This window comes from Dreissena polymorpha, chromosome 10 (assembly GCF_020536995.1).
Source record: "Dreissena polymorpha isolate Duluth1 chromosome 10, UMN_Dpol_1.0, whole genome shotgun sequence".
NCBI lineage: Eukaryota > Metazoa > Mollusca > Bivalvia > Myida > Dreissenidae > Dreissena > Dreissena polymorpha.
The window spans coordinates 28,970,226-28,992,513 of NC_068364.1; the positions used below are offsets into that span (position 1 = coordinate 28,970,226).

General features: G+C 36.6%; 2 protein-coding genes across 2 annotated transcripts in view; both read right to left on the reverse strand.

Annotated features, from left to right (window-relative positions):
• Nucleotides 1-22,288, reverse strand: part of LOC127847667 (E3 ubiquitin-protein ligase rnf213-alpha-like) — a 130,799-nt gene that overhangs the window by 76,417 nt on the left and 32,094 nt on the right. The gene's annotated exons all lie outside the window — the stretch shown is intronic.
• LOC127847669 (circumsporozoite protein-like) overlaps nucleotides 17,045-22,288 on the reverse strand; it is a 33,184-nt gene continuing 27,940 nt past the window's right edge. The window contains exon 3 of the mRNA XM_052379718.1: nucleotides 17,045-18,798. Within this exon, the coding sequence (XP_052235678.1) occupies nucleotides 17,527-18,729 (1,203 nt within the window). The 5' untranslated portion in view covers nucleotides 18,730-18,798 and the 3' untranslated portion in view covers nucleotides 17,045-17,526. The remainder of the gene's footprint in view (nucleotides 18,799-22,288) is intronic.

The following is a 22,288-nucleotide window of genomic DNA, read 5'->3' on the forward strand; positions in this document are numbered from 1 at the left end:
TGTTAAATAAAATTAGACTTACTTAAAAAAAAATAAACTTTAAAACACTAGTAAAATAAACACTAGGATGACGAAAATATGCACGGAACTCCATCGCCTAACGGCTTGAGTGCTGTTTGAAGTTGATGATGCGGAAATATATGTGCATTCACACAGATGCTGGTCATCACTTGCTTATTCAAAGAAAGTCAAAATTGTGACGTCCATTGCGAGGCAGGTATTTTCCTCCGTTTTATACCTTTTGTTTCGGTTATTAATTGTGCAAATGCCACTCACTTTCCAGCTATATCAGCAAGAAAGTGATAAGCATTTATTTCTTATTAATATTTGCTTTATGTCTCGACTTGACTCGCTACGAAATGTCTTAGCGATATCACAAAATTACAGTTCCCTTTAAGAAAATGCGTAGCCAGTAAAGTCGAGAACATTGAGCGGCATTTATAAATTAAACACAAGTTACAGTAGAGTTAGCGATTGTGTTCCGCAAGGTTGCGATTAATAGCGATTGCGTTTTTAAACGTTTTAAAGCGTTTTTAAGCGTTTGATTGCGATTGTTTGCGCTTACTTCATTGCGCATGCGTAGCGATGAAAACCGATGAAAAGGCGGGGCTTCTGTGCACTATATATAGATATCCTATTTATAGATTTACAGATTTAGTATTCATTGGTAAGTTTTTGAATTTTCATTGATTAGAAAAGGTGTCATTTTTCATCTTTAGTTATGTCTTTAAATGCATGGTATAATAGCGATATACATCAACCTCATATTGTTTAACGTAAATTTGCTGTAGCATTGTTCCAACATGAAATCATATCGGAAGCTTTAAAGACTAAAGATTCATATAACAGCTCTGAATCTTCATGAAAGAGTTATTAAATATAAAAATATATGTATTACTCGTCTAATTGCATTAGAAGGTGTTAAATTATAACTAACAAGTAATGCTTTTCCAGATATGAAAACACTATCACTGTCCCGATACTCCCGATTCAGTTTGTAGCCATATTGCACTGGAGATATATATGTATACTGTTGACACCATTAAATAAGGAATAGTACACTGTGTCATAAATAATCATCAAAATTGAATGTGGGGCATTGGCATGATCTAATTGCTATTTACAACTTCACCATTCTGGGTCTCAGGCCCTTTAAATGACCCAGAGCATGACTGATTTGCTCAGGTGGCAATCATACCGGTAGTTATGTGCTGTCTGAGCTGTGTTTCCGTTTCAATTCATAACATGATGGGTGGGGTAATGAAATCAAAGAATCGATAATTGTTTGTCTGTCAATTTCAGTACGAGACAGAGTATCGACACATTGTTGTTTTTCATTTGTTATGCTAAGCTCTGTCTCGTCGTTGATTTCATTACCGGTACTTTGAATCTGACTAAGCGCTTTTTGGTTTGATAAAATATCAATTTTCTTGCATGAATAAGAAATGGTTTTTGTAATTTTCTTTCGATATGATTTTTTATTATCAGGGATTTTAAAATTCAGGATTAATCCTGAAATCAGGTTTTGAAGTTTTTTTGTGAGTCGCCTATAAATGTTATAAAAAATATAGATCTATGTTGGATATGCTATTTGGTTATTTTTTGTTCATAAAAGAATATTAAGATGACATTATCATGTATATACTCAAGTTTATGTTTCAAATTGTTTTAATAGCACAGTAATGGAGTAGAACGCTCAACTAGGCATTCCATCCATAGACCCCGCCAGGGCTTGCAGTCCCAGGACCCTGGCTAATTTTTAGGATCTGTAATCTGTTCCATTACTACCCCTGTGTTAAGTGACATGACCTAAAAAGACCAAATGTATGCATTATATAATCTTTGGATCACTGGCCTTTCGGCTATTTTCGTTTATTCTGCATTTCTTCATTTTAGATGAGACAACCATTGAAATGTCATCAAGTGGAACATTTCAATTTTACAAAAGAGGCAGTACTATAGCAAGCCTGCCAAGAAAATGTGCAAAACCTAGACATGCATAAAAGGTGAGTTTATAATTGTGTTTTAAGCCCATAATATTTATAATTGGACAGTGTATAATATTGGCAACTTAAGCATGCCGCTGAGAAAATCTTGAAATGTATTGATTAAAGCTGCAGTGCAGAAATATTTATGAGAAATTATATTGACATTTTGCAGTAAATTGCAATCAATTGCACAAAACTTCTATGACCAAATGCAGACTATGAACTTTAATGCTTAACATTTTCAGATGCTTCACATGATATGATAAAATGTTTTACTATAGTAGTAAGTACCCGATATACATGTATAACTTGGAGCTTCTTGCTGAATCAAGTTGCTTGCTATATATTTCAAGCAGTGATCATTTATTGAAGCTTTTTTATCACATGCTTAGCTATACCCCATTTCCAATGTATTATAACCATTACAAATTTTTTTATCATACACATTTGTTAAATATATTTTAAGCGTTTTTGTTAGCTACTTTTCGTTTCATTGCATTTTGTTATTTTGCTGAAATGATGTCGCCATTTGTAAACATACTTCGAAAATTATCATCACGTATGCGTAAAAAATATTTAATTTGCTCATTTAATAGCATGTGATAAGAAAGATGATTAGATCTGAAACTCGTCATTTCATACTATATTTTATTAAACTCGTCCAGGAAACTCGTTAGTAAGCTTGATTTATGGTTTCTTTCTACCAGAATTCTTGAACCCTTTTATCTAATTAAGTGTGTAATGAAATGACAACTCCTGCTATATGAACCTCCCTGTAAACTTCTGAATTATCATTTTTTGTATTACAATTATTAGTTTATTACTAGCAAACAACTACAAAAACAACATATATGTACTTCTAAGTAAGAACACGGAAAAAATAAATGTACACATCCTAATAAATTATAGGCGAATACAATAATTCCAATTGAATTGTTTCAGGTCCATATGTGGGGTGGAATTAGCTACCAGGGTCCGACAAGATGCTGTGTCTTCACTGGTATCATGGATTCCATATCATATCAGCAGATTTTGAAAGACTGTCTATTACCCTTTACGGCTAGAAGATATCCAAACGGATTCCGTCTGTACCAGGTAAATAATGAGGATTCTTATGAAAAATGCAAGTTTTGGTGTTACACCACAGGCCTTTTCCCAGAAATTTGCAAAGACACAAGGGCGAATATGCCTGATTTGCTTCTAACTTGGGTACCCTTTTGTATTTGTTTAATTAATAGGAACTAAATTAAATCTGACGGTATTAAGGAAAGTGAATTATTGAATAAATAAACTAGAATTAAACGGCCTTTGATCAGCTACAGAACATTTTAATTTTTGCTATGCCTTTACATGATTTTACATACACGCAAATGCTAAAGCATCATTGTAGCATACACTGGTGATCAAATTTAATAAACAAAAAAATAAAGATGCAGGGGTGACCCAGTTCTTAAAGCTCCTGGAGAAGGCCTGCACCACTAGACATATTTTACATGTTTAATTGAGAATCTTCAGTGTGTTTTAACCAGGTTTTTCGAAGGAAAAAACTGGTTATTAGATTGGCGAATGTTGGCGGTCGGGCTGGATGGCGGGCACAACAAGCTTGTCCGGGCCATAACTTTGTCGTTCATTGTGAGATTTTAAAATCATTTGGAACATATGTTCACCATCATAGAACAGTGTGTCGCACAAAAGAATTACGTCAATATCTCCAAGGTCAAGGTTGTCACGACTAAACATAGTTTATTTTGAAACAAAGGAGGTTATTTTTAAACAATCAGTTCAGTTTGAGTTGTCTCCCTTTTTCCGACTTTTTAATGCCCCCGGATCGAATGATCGGGGGTATATTGTTTTTGGCCTGTCTGTCTTTCTTTCTGTCCGTCATTCTGTCCCAAAACTTTAACCTTACATTAAAGTTTTGCAATAACTTTTGAAATATTGAACATAGCAACTTGATATTTGGCATGCATGTGTTTCTCATGGAGCTGCTCATTTTGAGTGGTGAGAGGTCAAGGTCATCATTCAAGGTCAAAGGTCATAAAAAATGTAACCTTACATTAAAGTTTTGCAATAACTTTTAAAATATTGAACTTAGCAACTTGATATTTGGCATGCGCATGTGTATCTCATGGAGCTGCACATTTTGAGTGGTGAAAGGTCAAGGTCATACTTCAAGATCAAAGGTAGAAAAAAGCGGCGCATTAGGAGGCATTGTGATTCTGACAAACACATCTCTTGTTTCAAATTGAAAACCTGGTTTTGTGACAATGTTTGTCCTTTTTAAGCTCGAATATTATATATGAAATATATATAGTGGTACTATCCTACTCACTCGGGCGTCTGCGTTTCCATTCCGTTCCGTTAGCGTGCAAATGTTAAAGTGTTCGTACTACCCCAATTATTTTCATTGTCCCTTGACATATTGCTTTCACACTTTGCATACTTGTTTACCAACATGACCCCAACCTATAAACAAGAGCAGACAACTCTATCAAGCATTTTTTTCATAATTATGGCCCTTTTTATACTTAGAATATGCATATTATTGATAAATCTATGTTAAAGTTTGCGTACTTCCCCAAATATTTCCTTTATCCTTTGGCATATTGCTTTTATATGTTGCATACTTGTTTACCAACATCACCCCAACCCATAAACAAGAGCAGACAACTCTATCAAGCATTTGTTCATAATTATTGCCCCTTTTATACTTAAAATATGCATATTATTGATAAATCTATGTTAAAGTTTGAGTACTACCCCAAATATTTCCTATATCCTTTGACATATTGCTTTTATATGTTGCATACTTGTTTACCAACATCACCCCAACCTATAAACAAGAGCAGACAACTCTATCAAGCATTTTGTCATAATTATTGCCCCTTTTATACTTAGAATGTGCATATTATTGATGAACCTATGTTAAAGTTTGCGTACTACACCAAATATTTCCTATATCCTTTGACATATTGCTTTTTTATGTTGCATACTTGTTTACCAACATCACCGCAACCTATAAACAAGAGCAGAGAACTCTATCAAGCATTTTGTCATAATTATTGCCCCTTTTATACTAATAATATGCATATTATTGGTAAATCTATATTAAAGTTTGCGTACTACCCCAAATATTTCCTATATCCTTTGACATATTTCTTTTATATGTTGCATACTTGTTAACCAACATGACCCCAACCTATAAATAAGAGCAGACCACTTTATCAAGCATTTTGACATAATTAAATCCCTTTTACACTTAGACAATTGAACATTTTGCTTAAATTGCCATAACTGCTTTATTTATGATCACATTTTATTATTACTTTGACAAAACAACACTTACCTCAGGTAAGTTACCTGAATATCACAATGGATACCACTCAAACAATACCCCATGCCCCTACCTAGAATCCCTTTCCCCCCCTCCAAAAAAATATATATAATTATATTTATTTTTTTTAAACCTCATCTAATAAATTACCCCACCCCACATTATACCCCCCTCTCACCCCCCCCCCCCTACGCCCCCCTACCCCCCCCAAAAAAATTTGTTTTTTCCTTTTTTATATTTTTGAAAGATCGTCTAATAAATTATTGAATATGAACAATTTCCCCATGATGGCTTACGTTATACTGTCAAGCACTTGAATAGTCGAGCGCGTTGTCCTCTGACAGCTCTTGTTTTTATTTTTGTAAAACAACGATCAGATTTGATTCATATTTCAACAAAACAACACTGACAATGTTGCTGAAAAATTTGATATGGTATTTTAACCAGTAGGGGACTTTTGTATTGCTTGCAACACCTTCAGAATCTTTTTAATATTATAATTATTAGAATATATCTTGTTTTGAAGATATTCATTAGTTTAACAAACATACTTTTTTTGCAGGACAATGATGCTAAACACAAGAGCAAATCCACAACCGACAAAGACAACGGAGTTTCAACCATGTCAACTCCTCCTTCAAGTCCATACCTCAACCCAATTGAAAATGTGTGGGCTACTTTGAAGGACCACCTAAAACGGAAAGTCAAGCCAAAAACAAAGGTAGAACTAGTCAATGGAATAAAGGACTTTTGGGGAAACTTGACAGCAGTTAATTGTGCCAAATACATTGATCACTCTCATAGGGTTTTACCTCATGTTGTGTTGAACGATTGTGGACCAACAAACTTCTGACCTATTAAGTGTTGTAATTTTTCATTAAAACATATACACCTTGGCTTATTTTCCAAATCAATCATAAAAACAACAGAAGTAGTGTTAACTTTCTGAATATGGCCTTCAGTCTTTACATATTTTTTTATGTTTGCTTAGTTTTGAAGTGGTTGACAGCTTTAATTTTCAATTTGCTCTCAACTTTTTTTATGACAAAAATGATCTTGTTGTTTTACAGCATGCTGTTTTAAAGACAGAAATTTTGATAAAAAATAATTTAGTGTTGCTAGCATCTATATTTTATGGTCATTTCAATGTATATTTTTATATTGTCAAAATAAAACAAAATATATTGTTATAATAAGTAAACAAAGGTGAAACTAGTGTTTCCCATAAAACAAGAACTAGCGATAGTTTAAATGAAACTATTTTGGAACAGACTATAAACAATGCAATTGTGGTAGCAACAGATTTGACTACTATTATATCATAACTTATATTTATTTACTCATTTACATAATATCATATTGGAAATATATAAACGCATTAAGTTTTATAAAATAATTTAATGTTAAACATGAATTATTTTAGCTGAATGTTCGTTTATATTTCTTTATATTAAATACTTTAGTCCATATCTACTGCAGAACTAATGAATTTTATAAATAAGGTTATTGTGTATAGTGTGCATCATGAGCTTTTTATGAGAGGCTCATTGTACCTGTTTGATAGAGATTTTTTGTATAAAATTGAACATTGTTTTAATGGTCCTAATAGAGGCATATATTTATGCCCCTCTTCGAAGAGAGGGGGTATATTGTTTTGCACATGTCGGTCCGTCCGTCCGTCCGTCCGTCGGTCCGTCGACCAGATGGTTTCCGGATGATAACTCAAGAACGCTTAGGCCTAGGATCATGAAACTTCATAGGTACATTGACCATGACTGGCAGATGACCTCTATTGATTTTCAGGTCACAAGGTCAAAGGTCAAGGTCACGGTGCCCTGAAATAGTAAAATGGTTTCCGGTTGATAACTCAAGAACGCTTATGGCTAGGATCATGAAACTTCATAGGTACATTGATCATGACTCGCAGATGACCCCTCTGAATTTTGAGATCATTAGGTCAAAGGTCAAGGTCACAGTGACAAAAAACATATTCTCACAATGGCTGTCACTACAACGGAGAGCTCATATGGGGGGCATGCATGTTTTACAAACAGCCCTTGTTTGTAAATTGTCTGTACGTTTGTCCACATCATTTGTCCGGGTCATATTTTCATTATCAATAGATGGCCTTCAAATTCACAATTGTATAGCACAGTATGAGTGTCGTGCAAAGGCTGTACAACAATCTTAGTTTATGACTAAATTTGTTAATTTTACAAGCTTTTGATAAATATCTATGCAAGATGGATAATACAATAATGAAATTAATAGATTTACTCGAAATTTGTAATAATATGCTTTGGTGTTATACAATAATGTGTTTTAAATGTATTGTATTAAATTTTTCGCATACAACGTTTAATGGAACATCCCCCGCCCAGGTCCCCATGTAATTTCTCAAATGTCGATAATAAATTTAGTTTTTCAAGGTGGTATTTTTAGCTTGTGCATTGATTGACGTGTCAATATCCTGTTTTATAATGCAATTAGACAGATGAGAATGTTTACTTGCTACCGTTTAACGTTATAAATATGCGTACATAGTTTAAATGTTTACTTGTTACCGTGTACCGTTATAAATATGCGTACATAGTTAATGCTCTATTTCTTCTGTTTTGTTTTGGTAAAAAAAACTTGATTCAACTGGATTCAATTTTACTTTTTTTATAAAACATGTTAATTAGTAAACCTGTTATTATTATCTATACATCTGTGTCACAAAGGTGTCTGGCCATAAATTACCAAGTAGGGTTTCGACTAAATAGCCATTTACTAAACCATTACACTTTTGCAAATCAAATCACAAGTTACAGTTTAAGTTTAACAAGCAATCGGGATACGTTCTTTTTTAGTGTACGTTTGTTGTGAATATTTCACAATGATGTTTGTTTACATATATATTTAAAAAAACTGTTATCACTATAAACATTTATCACTTTAAACATACCTGTTTGTAGTTTATTATTTCCAACATGTAATGGACAGCATCAACATGTAATGGACAGCATGTTTATAAGACATAAAAGATCCAAAACAGTTAAATGTGGTATACGTCATTGCCTTCCTCTGGTCAACTGTATATGATTATACCCGAACATTAAATATCGAACATTACACCTTTCATGTTTTCATACAAAATATTCCCCAACCACAAACACGTATATATTTATTGTGAAACACAAATCCTTTGAAATTTGCAAACACACTAAAGTACATTGTTGTACTTCGAATAAGGAATACTAGTTAATCTTAAAATGGGTTATTATTGGTGAGGAAAACTCACAAATAATGCAGACGCAATTTTGCAAATCAGTATGGGCTACCTCCGGAGGAAACCGTAACCCGTGACTGCCTGTTTGGATAACTCCAGTAAACTTAAGCAGACCATGAATGCAATGCTAAAAGCGTCTGGTTTAACCGGGGCATCTACCTGTTATCACTGATAAAGTACATAGAACTGCATTTAACAACTTGTTAAACAATATTGGCCAGTCCATTGTTTATCATTGAAATCTGTACATATTGGCTGTTTTCAGGGAAAACAGGGCTTAATGCATGTAAAATAAGATCAGCCTGTGTACATAGATTAGCTATATCAATGATTTGAAGAAAAAAAAACACATCTCCACCTGTGTTTTAAGACACACTCTTTATAAATTTGAATGGGTTGTGATCATTACAAACTTGCCATATAAAAAGCTATAACATAATTTTGAAAACTGAATTGTGTCTAATATAATACAACAGCAAACAAATTCAGTGCCTTCAGCGCTTTGATAAATCAGAATAGCTGGTACAGCATGTATTGCATCGGTCTTTAGATTGATGAAAGTCTATATTTTATCCAACATATTGTGTTTGTTAATGTAATGGCATGTTGTTTGACATAAGCGAATTAATTTTTATAGTAATCCTTTAGGGGTTTTATTTACCAGGTTTTTCGAAGAAAAAAAATGGTAATTAGATTGGCGAATGTCGGCGGGCAGGCTGGCGAGCTGGCTGGCGGAAAAAGCTTGTCCGGACCATAACTATGTCGTTTATTGTCAGATTTTAAAATCATTTGGCACATTTGTTCACCATTATTAGAGGGTGTGTCACGCGAAAGAATTAGGCCGATATCTCCAAGGTCAAGGACACAATTTGAGTTTGAAAGTCAAAAATGGCCACAAATGGACAATTTTGTCCCTTGTTGGCCAAAGGCCAGCGGGGCTTATGTCATGGTCCTGTGTCCGTCGTGTGTGCGTCCGTGCGTTAACTTTTTCTTTAAACATCTTCTTCTCCTAAACTACTGGTCCAATTCTGATGAAAGTTCTCAGGAATGTTCCTGTGGTGAACCTCTTTCAAATTTGTTCAAATTATGCCCCTGGGGTCAAATTTGACTTTGCCCCTGGAGGTCAAAAAATTGAAAATTCGCTTATATAAGGCCTATTTTGTGCAAACTTTATAAATCTTCTTGTCAAGAACCATTAGGCCTATGACAACCAAACTTGGTATGTAGTGACATCTTATAGTCCTCTACCAAGTTTGTTCAAATTATGCCCCTGGGGTCAAATTTTACCCTGCCCCGGGGAATTAAAAAATTGAAAATTTGCTTAAATATGGCCTATTTTGTGCAAACTTTAAAAAATTTCTTGTCCATAACCGTATGGCGTAGGGCTACCAAATTTGGTATGTAGTGACATCTTATAGTCCTCTACCAAGTTTGTTCAAATTATGCCCCTAGGGTCAAATTTGACCCTGCCCCGGGGGGGGGGTTAAAAAATTGAAAATTTGCTATATAAGGCCTATTTTGTGCAAACTTTAAAAATCTTCTTGTCCATAACCATTGGGCATAGGGCTACCAAATTTGCTATATAGTGACATCTTATAGTTTTCTACCAAGTTTGTTCAAGCTATGCCTCTGGGGTCAAATTTGAACCTGCCCCGGGGGGGGGGGGGTAAAAAATATAAAATTTGCTTATATAAGGCCTACTTTGTGCAAACTTTAAAAATATTGTTAACCATAACCATTGGGCTTAGGGCTACCAAATTTGCTATGTAGTGACATCTTATAGTCTTCTATTAAGTTTGTTCAAATTATGCCCCTGGGGCACATTTGACCCTGCCCCGGGGGGGTCAAAAAATTGAACATTTGCTTATATAAGGCCTATTTTGTGAAAACTTTAAAAATCCTCTTGTCAATAACCATTGCGCAAAGGGCTACCAAATTTGGAATGTAGTGACATCTTATTGTCCTCTACCAAGTTTGTTCATATTAAGCCCCTTGGGTCAAATTTGACCCTGCCCCGGGGGGTCAAAAAAAAATTAATTTTCTTATATAAGGCCTATTTTGTGAAAACTTTAAAAATCTTCCTGTCCATAACCATTGGGCCTAGGGCTACCAAATTTGGTATGTAGTGACATCTAATAGTCCTTTACCAAGTTTGTTCAAATTATGCGACTGGGGTCAAATTTGACCCCGCCCTGGGGGTCAAAAAATCGAAAATTTGCTTATATATAAGTCCTATTTTGTGCAAACTTTAAAAATCTTCTAGTCCATAACCGTATGGCATAGGGCTACCAAATTTGGTATGTAATGACATCTTATAGTCCTCTACCAAGTTTGTTCAAATTAAACCCCTGAGATCAAATTTGACCGTTCCCCAGGGGTCACAAAATTGAACATATGCTTATATTGGGCCCATTTTGTGCAAACTATAAAAATCTTCTTGTCCATAACCATTGGGACTATTTCTATCAAATTTGGTAGGTAGTGACATCTTATAGTTCTCTACTTAGTTTTTTCAAATTATGCCCCTGGGAACAAATTTGACCTTGCCCCAGGGGTCACAAAAATGAACATATGCGTAAATAAGGCCTATTTTGTGCAAACTTCAACAAGGGCTGTTTGTAAAACATGCATGCCCCCCATATGGGCTCTCCGTTGTAGTGACAGCCATTGTGTGAATGTTTTTTGTCACTGTGACCTTGACCTTTGACCTAGTGACGTGAAAATCAATAAAGGTCATCTGCCAGTCATGATCAATGTACCTATGAAGTTTCATGATCCTACATAAGCGTTCTTGAGTTATCATCCGGAAACCACTTGGTGGACGGACCGACCGACCAACATGAGCAAAGCAATATACCCCCTCTTCTTCGAAAATCAAATCTTATTGTTCTTAATTATAGAGCCTAGGGCTACTAAATGTGGTATGTTGTGATATCTAATAGTTCTCTACCAAATTTGTTCAAATTATTCCCCAGGGCTCAAATTTGACCCTGTCCCGGGAGGTCACAAACTGAACATATGACGTTTACCAGGGGAGATTACTGCGGCCGTGTGGCTGTGACCAACAACAACAACAACAACATCTTGTAAACATGAGATAAAACCCTGTCATTTAGTGCCATTTTAAATCAGATGGTGACTGCTTACAAAGGAATTGAAGTAAGAACATGTGTTCTGAATGTTTTTCTTATAAACTGAAAAAAAGTCGGGATTTATTTAAATATGTCGAAAGTGACCATATATCCGGATAAAAAAAATTCGGATGACATGTTTATTTAATGTCTTTTTTGTAGTGTTTAAACCAGTTTAATAATATCTTATTGATTTTAAAACACAACTTCCATGAACATAATTGTTTCCAGAAAAGTCAATATATGATACTGCATTGTAAACTCAAACTTTGTATCCAAGAGGAGGTGTTGGAATTAATGAAGTGCAATGTTCTTAACTATCGTTTATGCTGCTTTTTAATAACTAATGATTCATTGTTCCATTTGTGAATTGTGACTCATGAATCGTGGAGATATGATTGTCAATTGCTTAACGATCCATATAAATTTCTGATCATTTTATAATTTTCTTAATATAAGTTATGAATTGATCTTAGAAGTCAAATGTATTACTTAATTAAATACATTTATAAATATAAAAAATAATCTTTAGATTATCATAAGATTCTCAGGCCTGTTCGTCTAAGGGATGTGTGGGTTGTTATCCCCACGCTTTTTGAAAAAAGGTGGGGATATTGTGGTTATCTCCGCCGTCCGTCCGTCTGTCTGTCCGTCCGTCCTGGCCACTATCTCCTCCTACACTAAAAGCACTAGAACCTTGAAACTTACACACATGGTAGCTATGAGCATATGTGAGACCCTGCACTATTTGGAATTTTGATCTGACCCCTGGGTCAAAAGTTATAGCGGTTGGGGTGGGGCCGCGTCAGAAATTATCACTCATTTTTTAAGGTTATTTTACATTTACTTCTTTATTTCTACACCAATTCACTTCAAATTGATACTGGACCTCTCTTATGACAATACGGTCAATCTCAACCATGCATGGCCCCATTCCCAACCCTGGGGCGCCCCGCCCACATAGGCCACACCCACCAAAAATGTCCATTTACTATAATTTTTTCATTTCTACATGGATTCACTTCAAATTGATACTGAACTTTTGTTATGACATTAGGGTCAATCTCAACTATGCATGGCCCCAATCCCAACCCTGGGGCGCCCGCCCACATAGGCCACACCCACCAAAAAATTCCATTTACTATATTTTTTTTCATTTCTACACGGATTTACTTCAAATTGATACTGAACTTCTCTTATGACATTAGGGTCAATCTCAACTATGCATGGCCCCATAACCAACCCTGGGGCCCCGCCCACATAGACCACACCCACCCAAAATTGCCTTTACTATAATTTCTTCATTTCTACACCGATTCACTTCAAATTGATATTGAACTTCTCTTATGACAATACAGTCAATCTCAACTATGCATGGCCCCAATCCCAACCCTGGGGCCCCGCCCACATAGACCACACCCGCCCAAAATTGCCTTTTTCTATAATTTCTTCATTTCTACACCGATTCACTTCAAATTGATACTGAACCTCTCTTATGACAATACGGTCAATCTCAACTATGCATGGCCCCATTACCAACCCTGGGGCCCCGCCCACATAGACCACACCCACCCAAAATTGCCTTTTACTATGATTTCTTCTTTTCTACACCGATTCACTTCTAATTGATGATGAACTTCTCTTATGACAATACGGTCAATCTCAGCTATGCATGGCCCCATTACCAACCCTGGGGCACACCTAGGTCAAACATTCGGCGTGGAGATACGCGTCGGCCTCTGCCGCGCCATTTCTAGTTAATTATATTTATGCCCCTCTTCGAAGAAGAGGGTGTTTATTGTTTTGCACATGTCGGTCCATCCGTCGTCCGTATGTCTGTCCACCAGATGGTTTCTGGATGATAACTCAAGAACGCTTATGCCTAGGATCATGACACTTCAAAGGTACATTGATCATGACTCGCAGATAACCCCTGTTGATTTTGAGGTCACTAGGTCAAAGGTCAAGGTCACCGTGACCCGAAATAGTAAAATGTTTTCCGGACGATAACTCAAGAACGCTTATGCCTATGATCATGAAACTTCATAGGTACATTGATCATGACTCGCAGATGACCCCTATTGATTTTCAGGTCACTAGGTCAAAGGTCAAGGTCACGGTGACCGGAAATAGTAAATAGTTTCCGGATGATAACTTAAGAAAGTTTTATGCCTAGGATCATGAAACTTCATTGGTGCATTGATCATGATTCGCAGATGACCCCTATTGATTCTCAGGTGAAAGGTCAAGGTCACTGTGACCCAAAATAGTAAAATGTTTTCTGGATGATAACTCAAGAACGCTTATTCCTAGGATCATGAAACTTCATAGGTACATGGATCATGACTCGCAGATTACCCCTATTGGTTTTCAGGTCACTAGGTCAAAGGTCACGGTGACTCAACTTAGAAAATGGTTTCCGGATTTTAACTCAAGAACGCTTACGCCTAGGATCATGAAACTCCATAGGTACATTTATCATGACTCACAGATGACCCCTATTGACTTTCAGGTCACTAGGTCAAAGGTCACGGTGACTTCACACAGTAAAATGGTTTCCGGATGATAACTTAAGAAAGCTTACGCCTAGGATCATGATACTTCATAGGTACATTAATCATGACTCGCAGATGGACCCCTATTAATTTTCAGGTCACTAGGTCAAAGGTCAAGGTCACATTGCCAAAAAACGTATTAACTCAATGGCTTCCACTACAACTGACAGCCCATATGGGGGGCATGCATGTTTTACAAACAGCCCTTGTTTGAGATGATTCTTTAAAAAGAAAGATGCTAGAAAGAGAATACTATTGTATTTGTTATAAATGTGTGAAAGGCTCTAAGAAGGAACCAGAGATTATTTACCCTTTACCAAACACCAACAGGATTTTACGGGTTTATAGCTGACGACTTTATAAATAATTATGATAAAATGAGACATTGCTCAAGATAAGCAATTTCTCCTTTTATCACAATTATTTATACCCTACCTGATTATTTCCTTCATATTCCATTACAATTAAATTGTCGTCTGCAACCTTTTTCAAATTGGGAATGTCCAAAATGTGTCGTTTGGTAAAGGGTTAAGGAATTTTGATTCCTACGGGTCTTGTGAATCTGTTTCAAATCAAATGCTTATATTTGATATTCAGCATCTAAAAATATGTGAAATAGAAAGAATGACAATATCTTTTGGAGAGTTATATGTACCTACGTTATAAGCAATGGGACTGTGCTTCAAAGGAACAATTCCCGGGCTTTTTAATCTGTTTAGTTAACACGGTAGTAATTTTTTCCATATATAAAAATGCTAACCCTTCCAACTTTAAGCGCCCAGTGGGACGAGAGATAGAAAGAGAAAGTCACATGCTTGAGTACATTTCAACCCATGCGCATTGCGCGTTTTTTTCGCATAAAAAACAGTGGAGCGATACAGGTTCATCATGGCCCTCTTGTTTTTAATAAAACATGATATATGTATTAACAGTCATAAAAAATATAGCCAAACTGTACCCGCTATATCATTTGGACAAAACTCTCTAAGCTGGTTGCATTTATAGAGTGAAAAACAAACGTATATGAAATATTACGTATATTCATAATACAAACAACAAGATCTTAACAAAGACACACACACAATCCACATAACAAAATTATAAATGAAATAATGTTGCATATACAAAATTATAAATGAAATAATGTTGCATACATGTACCATGTTAAGTAACTGAAAAATACAGACTTTGTTGTGAACAATGTTACTTGCATATTTTACAGATCAAAGTAACAGTATGAATAAATATGCATATGTTCATTGGCTAACATTTTATTACAAGTTAAAATAAAACAATTCTCAAAAAAATACTATTTGACAGGTATTTGAATTAGACAAAGTGTCACTGCTTTTTTTGTTGGTATACTTATTTAAAAGGGTCCTTATCCCAACATCCAACACATGTATCAAACTTGTGGGCAATTCTTATGGCAATTTTTTTAAATAATTTCTTCGATTTATAATGCCACTTATTATTGCGGCCGCAACATAACCAGAAATTCCTGAAATACCTGGAAATGCATAGCCAACAGCCTTCAGGATGAATTTTTTTGGCCAAGCTCCAAGATAATTAAAGCGGGTATATACGATTTTGTCAAATATTTATGAATTTATATAAACTGTGTAAAAAACTTATTATATATATATTTCAATATAAATTAAAATAAAAGTTAAGAAGAACATGTGTCGTAAAATGCGAAATAAGCCAGATTTTTAATTCTGAAATTGAAAACGGCTGTACAGCCGAATTCGCCAGCATGTATACCATGCATGTACGATGTGCATCTAAACTCATGAGGGGTGTTCCAGAAGTTCGTGGATTTTCGCTATAACTTTCATTTGGTAACATAAATGGACAAACAAATAGCATGTTAAGAATATTTCGTCCTTTCCAAATCTTCTCTCCAAATATCATGGAAAAACATAAAACAATAAATATATATCAGAGATTTAAACATGTGCACAATGCGCACACCGACGCACGTGTAACGTTTCTGTTCAACGTCAATGACGTTATGAAGTTAACAACTGTCAAATCTTTTCCACATAATCACCTCCAACGCGAATGCACTTTATGTGTCGGGAAATCCACTTGTCAAAAGGGTCTCCATACCAGTCAGCGTCAAAAGACGACACGATTCGCTTTGCTGCAACTGTAAGTTCCTGTTTACTTGCAAAGCGAATACCGCGCAACTGTGATTTAACTTCCGGGAAGACGCGGAAGTCCATAGGGGCCAAATCCGGGCTGTAAGGAGGACTTAGGCGCTGTAACGTGAAATTTGCCGTATATTCTGTTTATCAACGACATTTAAACCAAATTTAAATTCGCGTAACGCTCATACTTATAATAAAATACACGCGTGCGCCGCATGTCGTTACTGAGGTCTCTATGGCAACGCGTTTCAAACGCGCTTTATGGAATTCATGCATTTTTAGCTTATATATAAAGTCCGTGATAATTGGTTTGTATAATATGTAAATTTCATTGACTTTTACCAGCAAACTAATAAGTTATAGCGAAAATCCACGAACTTCTGGAACACCCCTCGTAGTTTAACGGTTTATAATACAAAGACGAATGCTTCGGTTATTGTAGGAAAATATGTACGTCACTATCGGCTAGGGGCGCTAATTTGTCTTTGCTGCATTTTATGGAATTCGGCTTTAATGTATAATTTTTCTTGCCTATTTTGTGTTATTGTAACATATTTTATCAATATATTACAATTAAACACATATAAAAAATCGTATATACCCGCTTTAAGAAATACTGCCTTGGTGCTCCAAGAGCAACTCATCAATTGCATCTTTATGTAAAAGAATCTCTGCGTGTGGAGGAACTGCACTCATATCCTCGGCGCAACGGATTATCATCAAAGGATGATTGCCGAATGATCTATTTATGCTAAGAGGTGTCCTATCAAAGTTACTGTAATTAGGAACACCAATACCTCCACTGACACAAGAACCCTAACTGCTATCAGAAGTAAACCTAACACCACCAACAATTTCCATGTCTCCCCCACCATCAACAAAGCCAGACCTACCTCCATCAACTATTCCTGCTGCCCTACCACTATCAACAACACCAAATTGACCACTGACAATTCCTACAGACCTACCATCATCAACAGACATACCACCACCAACTATTCCTGTTGCCCTACCACTATCAACAACACCAGTCTGAAAACCACCAACTATTCCTGCTGCCCTACCACTATCATCACTAGACTGACCACTACCAACTATTCCTGCTGCCCTACCACTATCAACTGAACATAACCAACACCAGACTGAAAACCACCAACTATTCCTGCTACACTACCACTATCAACACCATACAGACCACCAACTATTCCTGCTGCCCTACCACTATCAATACCAGACTGACTACCACAAACTATTCCTGCTGCCCTACCACTATCAACACCAGTCTGACTACCACCAACTATTCCTGCTGCCCTTCCACTATCAACACTAGACTGACCACCACCAACTATTTCTGCTACCCTACCACTATTCACAACACTTGACTGAGCACCACCAACTATTCCTGCTGCCCTACCACTATCAACAACACCAGACTGAAAACCACCAACTATTCCTGCTGCCCTACCACTATCAACAACACCAGACTGAAAACCACCAAGTATTCCTGCTGCCCTACCACTATCAACAACACCAGACTGACCACCACCAACTATTCCTGCTGCCCTACCACTATCCACAACACTAGACTGACCACCACACAGTATTCCTGCTGCCCTACAACTATCAACAACACCAGACTGAAAACCACCAACTATTCCTGCTGCCCTACCACTATCAACAACACCAGACTGACCACCACCAAGTATGCCTGCTGCCCTACCACTATCAACACCATACAGACCACTACCAACTATTCCTGCAGCCCTACCACTTTCAACGACACGTGACCGACCTATACAAACTATTTCCAAATCCTGATCACTACCACCAACTAGTCCTACATCCTGCTCACGAGAGCAATGACCTTCAACTGAAGTACTTGAAAAGCTATCTGCAGCAACAAAACCAACATCCAAACTACCTTCCACTGAAACACTTAAATCCAAACTACTACAATCTAATTCAAATGTATCATCCCATGCTTGAACATTGTCCTGACTGTTGTACACATGAACACAGACGTCAGATTTCCCCAACTCATTTTGGTTAAGAACTTCACTAACAGATTTACTCAAACTTAAAATCAATTGTTCCAGCTTGTCAATCTTCTTTGAAAATACATAAAGTTTCTTGTTTACTGTATTGACACAAACAAAGTTTGCAATTTGTTCACATATAACAAATGTCATTGATGGTTCTGTCATGATGGTTTTGTGCTCTTTGTCGTTTTGGAGGATGTCCTGGAGAACATCCCGCTGGTCACTGTTGAGGTGTTCAACATAGTTCGGACCTCGCATTGGCACTGCTCCAGTGCCATCGTGCAGGCTTCACTGGAGCAAAACATTCAAGTGTCTCCCATTGGATCCCTGGAACAAAAAACAAAATGTGTCATGTATTTTTACATTGGGGTTAAGACACACTGACAAAGCAACTTAATTGGTATACACCGCCGAATGAATAAATTGTTAAGTTTCAATTAAAGGATACAACTCTGAACTGATAGTCATTTTTACAAAACTTTTGTAAGAAAAACCGAAAATTGATAATAAACATCTACAAGAGGGCCATCAGGCCCTAAGGCGCTCACCTGAAAGCCAAAGGAACTAGACTATTCTGAAACAAGAAATGTGTTTGTCAGAAACACTATTTCCCCTTGTGCGCCACTTTGATTTAGTTTTTTTGACCTTTGACCTTGAAGGATGACCTTGACCTTGACCTTTCACCACTCAAAATGTGCAGCTCCATGAGATACATATGCATGCCAAATATCAAGTTGCTATCTTCAATATTGCAAAAGTTATTGCAAATGTTAAAGTTGGCACAAACCAACCAACCAACAGACAGGGCAAAAACAATATGGTGGGGGACATAAAAAATGCAAGCTGATTCATGAAGATTATTTTGGACCAAAAAAAGTTACTTTTAACATGTTTTTGTTATATTTGACCTTGTGACCTAGTTTTTGAGCTCATATGATCCAGCTTTAATCTCTGGCAAAATTTCATTGGGACAAATGTTCTGACCCTGTTTCATGAAGATTGGCCAATAAACGGGCTAATATAGTGTCAACAAGTTTTCACTAAAGACATATAAGGACAACTGCCCCCCCCCCCCCCCCCCGACGGCCATGTTTTTCAATGAACCATAACCATTTTCAAACTCACTCGAGCTATTGTTAGAACCAATGTTCTGATTAAGTTTCATAAAGATTGGATAATAAATGTGACTTCTAGTGTGTTAACAAGATTTTGTAGTAAATAGACATTTAAGGAAAAATGCCACGCCCCCTTGCGGCCATGCCTTTTAACGGATCTCAACCATTTTTGAACTTAGCCCAGATATTATTAATTCAAATATTCTGACCAAGTTTCATGAGCATTGGACCACAAATGTGACTTCTAAGAGTGTTAACAAGGTTTTACCATACAGTAAAGCTATATAAGGAAAACTGCCCCGCCCCATGGCGGCCATGTTTTTCATTCAACTGGAACCATTTTCGAACTTGTCCAAGATATTATTGGGACACATGTTTTGACCAAGTTTCATGAAGATTGGACTAAAAATGTGACTTCTAGAGTGTTAACAAGGTTTTACTATAGCCATATAAGGAAAAATGCCACGCCCCCTGGCGGCCATGTTTTTCAACCAACCGGAAACATTTTCGAACTCGTCCAAGATAATATTGGGACACATGTTCTGACAAAGTTTCATGAAGATCGGACTAAAAATGTGACTTCTAGAGTGTTAACAAGGTTTTACTATAGCCATATATGGAAAACTGCCACGCCCCCTGGCAGCTATGTTTTTCAACCAACCGGAACCATTTTCGAACTCGTCCAAGATATTATTAAGACACATGTTCTAACCAAGTTTCATGAAGATTGGACAATAAATGTGACCTTTAGAGTGTTAACAAGATAAATGTTGACGACGCTAGACGGACAAAAGGCGATCACAATAGCTCACCATGAGCACGTTGTGCTCAGGTGAGCTAAAAAGGACAAGGGCTGTTTGTAAAACATGCATGCTCCCCATATGGGCTGTCAGTTGTAGTGGCAGCCATTGTGTGAATACTTTTTTTGTCACTGTGACCTTGACCTTTGACCTAATGTAAGTTATCATCCGGAAACAATTGTACTATTTCGAGTCACTGTGACCTTGACCTTTGACCTAGTGACCTGAAAATCAATAGGGGTCATCTGCAAGTCATGATCAATCTACCTATCAAGTTTCATGATCCTAGGCATAAGCTTTCTTGAGTTATCATCCGGAAACCATTTTACTATTTCGGGTCACGGTGACCTTGACCTTTGACCTAGTGACCTCAAAATCAATAGGGGTCATCTGCGAGTCATGATCAATGTACCTATGAAGTTTCATGATCCTAGGCCCAAGCGTTCTTGAGTTATCATCTGACAACCACCTGGTGGACGGACCGACAGACCGACTGACCGACCGACATGAGCAAAGCAATATACCCCCTCTTCGAAAAATATACCCCTTCTTCTTCGAAGGGGGGCATAAATATTCATGATTTACTTGGTAAAACATTAAAAATAGAATAACATCAATTTAAATCAAACAGTTATATGGTTATTTATTAATTGTCTAAATTTTCAAAACTGAAACTATCCATTGGAAATTTTTTGACTGGATTTAGGGAAAAAAGATATGTCTTGCCATTGGCAATATGAATCAATAAAAGCCCTATAGATATTATTTTGTATCTTAAAAGCATTTCACCTTGAAAGTTATTTTATGTAACAAGAGCAAAGCATAACGGGTGCCAATAATAATAATTTTGAATAAATGGAAACTTGTCAGAATTTTTATTTAAGAGGTCACTGTGACATTGACCTTTGACCTAGTGACCCAAAATAAGTGTGGCGTGTAGAACTCATCAAGGTGCATCTACACTTGAAGTTTCAAAGTTGTAGGTGAAAGCACTTTGATTTTATAGACAACATTAAAGTTTTAGCATGGCGGACATCGGACGGCAGAAGCCAGACGGCGCAAGACGTGCTGGCTATGACAATACCTCCGGTTTTCTCCGAAAACAGCAGAGCTAAAATCAAGACTTTGAAAGAGCCCAAGCCCCATTCCCTCAGAAGTGAGAATAAACCCTGCATACATAGGAAAATACTCCAGCTGTCTTAGGACAGGCTTATCTTGAACCCAGGTAAATTAATGAAAAAATCTAAGAAGATGTCATCTAAACGCTGGTCAATGCCAAATTCCTTGGCCTTGTTATTTTTGATTTTTTTTTACATGTTTACACAGGGCCCTCAATCTATCAAATCTGCCGCCGAGTCCCCCTCCTGAAAAGTATACTTTTTTTCCCTTTGGGGGGGGGGGGGGGAAATTCCCCCTAAAAAAAAAAAAATTTTTTTTTTTTTTAATAGAAAGATGTGTCTCATGATTATTATATCTCAATTCTATTTCAATTTAATCTTTTCAAATATAATAAATTATGAACAATGCAATGAATATAGTGCAAACATGTACAAATGAAATAATGAGAGAGTATAAGTAAAAAAAATCCCCAAAAAAGGGAAACGCCGCGAAAATTCCCCCTCCTAAGGGCTGCGGACCCCTTCCCCCAAAGTAATGTGAGGGCCCTGTTACAATATGGATACAAAGGTTAACACTTGGCCACATCCAGGGCAGGGCTATTTTGACCCCAGGGCCATACTTTGAGCAATCTTTGTAGAGGCCAACTAGATGTTAAAAACAAGAGATGTATTTGTCAGAAACACAATGACCCCCTCTGCGCCGCTTTGAAGCCATATATTGGACCTTTGACCTTGAAGGATGACCATTGACCTTTCATCACTCAAAATGTGCAGCTCCAATTAA